Source organism: Buceros rhinoceros, unplaced genomic scaffold, assembly GCF_000710305.1.
Source record: "Buceros rhinoceros silvestris isolate BGI_N320 unplaced genomic scaffold, ASM71030v1 scaffold19103, whole genome shotgun sequence".
In the NCBI taxonomy this organism is placed as follows: Eukaryota; Metazoa; Chordata; class Aves; order Bucerotiformes; family Bucerotidae; genus Buceros; species Buceros rhinoceros.
Window position 1 is genome coordinate 1 of NW_010404421.1, and position 5,189 is coordinate 5,189.

Here is a 5,189-nt window from a genome sequence, read left to right on the forward strand (position 1 = left end):
CCCCGCCCCTCCATTGCGCGCCGGGGAGCGTGGGGAGGGGGTGGGCGCGGGCGCCTCTGAGGGTGAGGTGCGAGGTACGTGCTGAGGTGCTGCCCTGGGCCTCAGCCGGGTCGGGCGTCCTGGGGTGCTCCCTCTCCTCTCCTCTGCTCACCGAGCTGGGTGAGGGTGTGCGGCTGGCTCCGGCTCTCTGGGGCCTGTGAGAAGCCTTGCCGTGCCTAGGGAGTGGGTCTGGAAAGGCTTCCAGGGCTGTGAAAGCTTTGCGCTGCGGGGCAGAGCTGTAGCAGAGTGGCGTTTAAAGCGGAGTGTGGGCCGCAGGAGCCACGCTTCTGTCTGTAATGGAACCACAATGTGTACAAGAGAGCGTTGGACTTACAAATACTGAAAAGGCTATTTAACATTTTTAAAATTAATTGTGGAGGTTTTGGTAACTCAACATTCTGGCTATTTGTGGGTGGGTGGTTCTTGGTTTGTTCTAATGGTGGGGCTTAGGGCCTATGTTTGAGCAACCTGCACAATTTGCCTTTTGTGCGGTTCCCCCCTTACCCATCCTGAGCATTGTGCTAAGGGCAGGTGCCGTTTGGAAAATTTTCTCCCTGAATCTGGCCTGTGTGTCACCCTTGGGTGTAGTGGAGAGTTAATCCAGCACCATGTTTAGTGTTGTGGCATCAAGCCTTTAGCCTTTCCGTATCTTATCATAAAACTTGGGTCAGCTGCCTGGTGACCTGTGCTAGCTGTAATCTCTCACCACTAGCTGTAATCTCTCACCACCAGCTGATGACATTGAGTTTAGTTATTTTTTCATGGCTTAGGTAAGGGAGATATAACTGACGGTATTGGTGAAACAAAGATAAAGGGGGTCTCACTGATGGCTAGCGAAACGCTGCCCTGATTACAACTTTCTTAACTTTTCTTCAGGAGAAGACTGACGTAGAGGGAACGCTGTTTGTTTACACAAGGTGAGGATGTAAAGTTTTAATGTCTACAGATGAAACCTGTGGATGTGGAGAAGCTAGCTGGGGTGGAGCACGGCTGAGCAAAGTAAAATGCTCCTCCTTGTTCAAGGGTGAAAAGGAACTGAAATTGGCAGAAGCAAAGGCAAGGAAGAAAACACTGGGAAAGAGACATCACCTTGTATTTGGATAAGACTTTCAAATGTGATTTAAATCTCACTGTGGGTAAACCATAGAAAACTGTTATGTTTTAAATAGGATGCAGCATTTGCAGTTTAAAAAGCATCTGAACAAAAAAACAATGAAATAAATAATGATATTTCTTAAAGTAACCGAATGGCAGAACTTAGGAAGTACTGTGTTAGCTACTTCGGGGACTTTCATGAATTACTTGTGCCTGATCATTCGTTTTTCATGCATATTTCATCCAACATTTTGTATGGTTTTAATGCTTTCTTTTAGCAGCAGCTCTGGTTGCGGCTTTTCAAAACATTGGTTACATCATTTATTCTAGCAAGTTGTGAAGCTTGCCCTATGTTTGGGTTTCCAAGTTAGTGCCCCAGCATTTCCCCGTGACTGTTGTTAAAATAAAAAAATACTACAGTAAGTAGATCTTGTAGTAGCTGCTGGGATGGGACACAAAAGCAGAAAACTTTCTTCTTCAACATTTATGTTGATGACGATCTGGTAGGAGAACTGAGAAAGCAAGAGGTTGCTTTGAGAAGGTGAGAGAAGTATGTGTAAAGTGACAGAGAGGCCCAAGAGACTGTGAGCTTTGTGTGGAGTGGGAATGCTGGTCTTAATCTTCTGAGCTCTTTAGTACCAGCAGTGGAAATTGTCATGAGTAAATTTTCTAAGCTGCTTTGAGGTAAGTGGAGTTAAGATGCCATTGTAGTTATCTCTACAAGAGGAAAGAACTGCCCCTTAGATGTGCTAGCAGTAGGTGGAAGGGGCTAGTTGTGTACTGGAAAACGGAAGTAGTATTTCTCTGGTATGTTGGTTTTTGAACTCCAGAACTGACAACATGTAACCTGGCACTTGTAGCGTCTGTGATCCTTCACTGTTCTTTTTGTTGGCTGAGGAAGTTTCTGTTCACAGCAGAGATTGCTGCCCTGGCAGCCCTATAGGCGACAGTATGTAACAGTTTGCGGGCTGTGAGTAACATCCTGCGTTGCCCTCCCCATCAATTTTAACTTGAATTTCCTGTGGCTTTGAACAAATTCATAGTGTCTTATGGAAGAAACATTGCCGACAGACCATAGGTGGTTGTTGCCTTTTGTTGCTTCTCACTACTTTTCTGACAATGTAAAGTAATGGGACCGTCTTTGCAAATTTTGAGGAACAGTAAAAAAATCAGGCTTCCAACTGGGTTAACACCAGTGAAAGTAGACTTTTTGTGGTTTGTTTGTTTGTTAGTTTGTTTTAAGTGAAGTACTGCCTGTTGTAAACAAGGATTGCTGTTAAGGTTTCCACTTCTGTTTAATTTTCTGTTGACTCCAATCCTGTAATGCAGGTTCCTGTGCTTTGGATTTCATAGAGAAATCCACCCACCAGCAATTATCAGAGATGCGCATTTCCCAATGTTTAGCCATCATCTTTTCCTTTATTGTCATACTTGCTTTGAAACCAGTGTCTCCTGTCAGGATCATGTTAGGTTTAACAGCTCACATTCATAGAAATTATCTAGGTGACTTGAATTGTAACCCCCCATGAATGAGCCTAATCATTTAGAGTCATAGAATCATTGAATGGTTTGGGTTGGAAAGGACCTTTAAAGATCATCTAGTTCAACACCCCTGCCATGGGCAGGGACATCTTTCACTACATAAGGTTGCTTAAAGCTTTGTCCAGCACGAGCTTGAACACTTCCAATGATGGGCCGTCCATAGCTGCTCCGGACAACCTCTTCCAGTGTCTCACTACCCTCACTTTTGTTCTTATGCTTTAGATGGTATGGAAAATCCTATCTGGGAGGACTGCTACCATCTGCAGTCTGCTCCACTGAGAAATTATAGTGTAGATAGTTGGATAACAAGATGCTGATGGTCTGGGACACAAAGGCGTTTTGTTGTCTGTTGTCCGTTCAGAAGTTGTAGATGTTATAACTTGAAGTTAAAACTGGGCATGCAGATATGATTATGCTGTGACTAAATCATTGGACCTCAAGTGGTAGTATCACAGATGTGGCATATTCTCTGTAGCTATTGTGAGACCAATGGTGCTTCTGTTATTTCTCATACATAATGTAGGGGTTTGACATAATTAAAAAAATTGAAAAAAGCATGAAACACTGCAAGAGTCAACTGTTATTTCCTTGGCAATAAAATTAGATTTTTGTAATATCTCTTAGAAATAATAAGAAAAAAAAGCAAAAAAATTTTAGAGAACTATACAGCAAAGAAATTCTAATAATGTCTTTTTTTTCTTGACTTGATGTGATTTCTACTTGATAATTTTCAGATCGGCTTCTCCTAGGCATGGTTTCACAATTATGAACAGACTGAGCATGGAAAATCGAACAGAACCTATTACTAAAGACCTCGATTTCCAGCTGCAGGACCCTTTTCTACTGTACAGAAATGCCAGATGTAAGTATGCGATATCCTGGGTTAATTCTGAAGAAGCCAGCACCTCTTCAGAGTCTGTTCGTGGTTAAGGCAGTCTCAGTGATTAGACTGCAGTTTTCAAGGGCTGAGACTAGCTGGTTAACAGTTAAAATTGAAGGAATACCTTTGGCTTTTTGACATACTGAGAGAGAAGAGTTGCTCAGTGCTTCCTAGAAATTCCACTCTTCTAAGGAAAGTACTAGAATGTGCTTAACAGTAATCTCTTCGTTTAACTGGCAAATAATAGAATTTTATGGTCATGTATATGCGGTGGGCATAGAGACTCAGAGGTATTGTGTGTTCTGAGTGTATTCCAAAGCTGGGAAGTTTCACCATAAAGCAGATATACTGAGGGTTGAAATAATATTTGTAGTCTTTGATTTCTGCATAAAAATAGACAAATGCAGCCAGTTCAAACCCTGTTTTCTGCTCCACCTCCAAAATACCATCCTTATAGCAGGTTGGAAGGCAGGATACTTCTCAACTGTTAGGTGTACCTCTTGACAACATAGTGTAGAGCGTAATTTAAACCCTGATGAAAGACGGTTATTACTTTGAGCTCTGTGTTCATCTTGCATTAGTTTTTTTTTATATGAGAATTAGCAAGTGTCAGGCAAATTCAGAAATAAGTGGAAGACGTGAGAAAGCTGTACATGCAGATAGATATACATACAGACTGTTACAGTGTGCAATTATATGAGAATGAGCAGTTATAAATACACAGTTTATATCTGTACTTGGAAGCGGAGCTGTAGTATGATCTATATTTTGTGCTTGATGCATAAAAGCAGACTGCAAAAATGTTTTATGTAAACTGTGATGCAGAAGTGTTCCCTCTGGATGAAGTAAAAGCATAGGAAATTCATGGCATATAAAGCAGCCCAGTTTGATAATCTGCTAGACCTTTTTATTTCATAAAGTAATTTGGAGTTGGAAAGTATATCAAGAGGGCATCCTGTTGTTCACACACACTATGTGGTAGAAACAATAGAGAAATAATATTTTGAGTAACCTAAATGAAACTTCTATTTTTGAAAATAATAGTCTGACAAAGAACTGAAATTCCCAAAGAAACCGAAAAGAAATGCAGACATCTCCAGGCTATCCTAGACTAGTCCAGACAGTAGGATTTTAAGTACCATGAGACCTTTTATTCCATCTGATTTTGAAGAGTCTTTCCTATGTATACATCGTTCTTTTTATCTCATTTTGAAATTCCATTGGGATTTTATGTATGTATACACTAATACCTAGCTTTTGAAAACTGATCTATTAATTCTTCTTTTGTTGAGACAATTGGTATAAAGAGTAATTAGCAGTTGTCATAAGTCTCTGCTGACATGAAGTGAGACAGTCCTTAGTCTCATTACTACAAATAAGTTGTGATTCATTTGATTTTTTTATCGGGAGAAAACCTGGAGTTTTGGGGGGTGTAAGCCATTTGTTCACCAAGAAATGTCACAATTATATATTTCTGGGGTCTCAAAAATAAGCACAAATGTGCTTCTGAGCAGTGGGCCTATGTTCAAGTAACTTGTCTGGGTCTTTTTGGCTAATTGCACAACAGCAAAATGCAGAAGACTTCTTTTCTGGGTCCTCTGTCGAGGCAACAGTTCTGGGTAGTTGCTGCTGC

General features: G+C 41.1%; 1 protein-coding gene across 1 annotated transcript in view; it reads left to right on the top strand.

The window, feature by feature from the left end:
* Positions 1-915: 915 nt before the first annotated feature.
* DCP1B (decapping mRNA 1B) overlaps positions 916-5,189 on the top strand; it is a gene marked incomplete at its 5' end in the record, with an annotated part of 42,286 nt that continues 38,012 nt past the window's right edge. Inside the window, 2 exons of the mRNA XM_010133399.1 lie at positions 916-956; positions 3,411-3,538. Coding sequence (XP_010131701.1) covers positions 916-956; positions 3,411-3,538 — 169 coding nt within the window. The remainder of the gene's footprint in view (positions 957-3,410; positions 3,539-5,189) is intronic.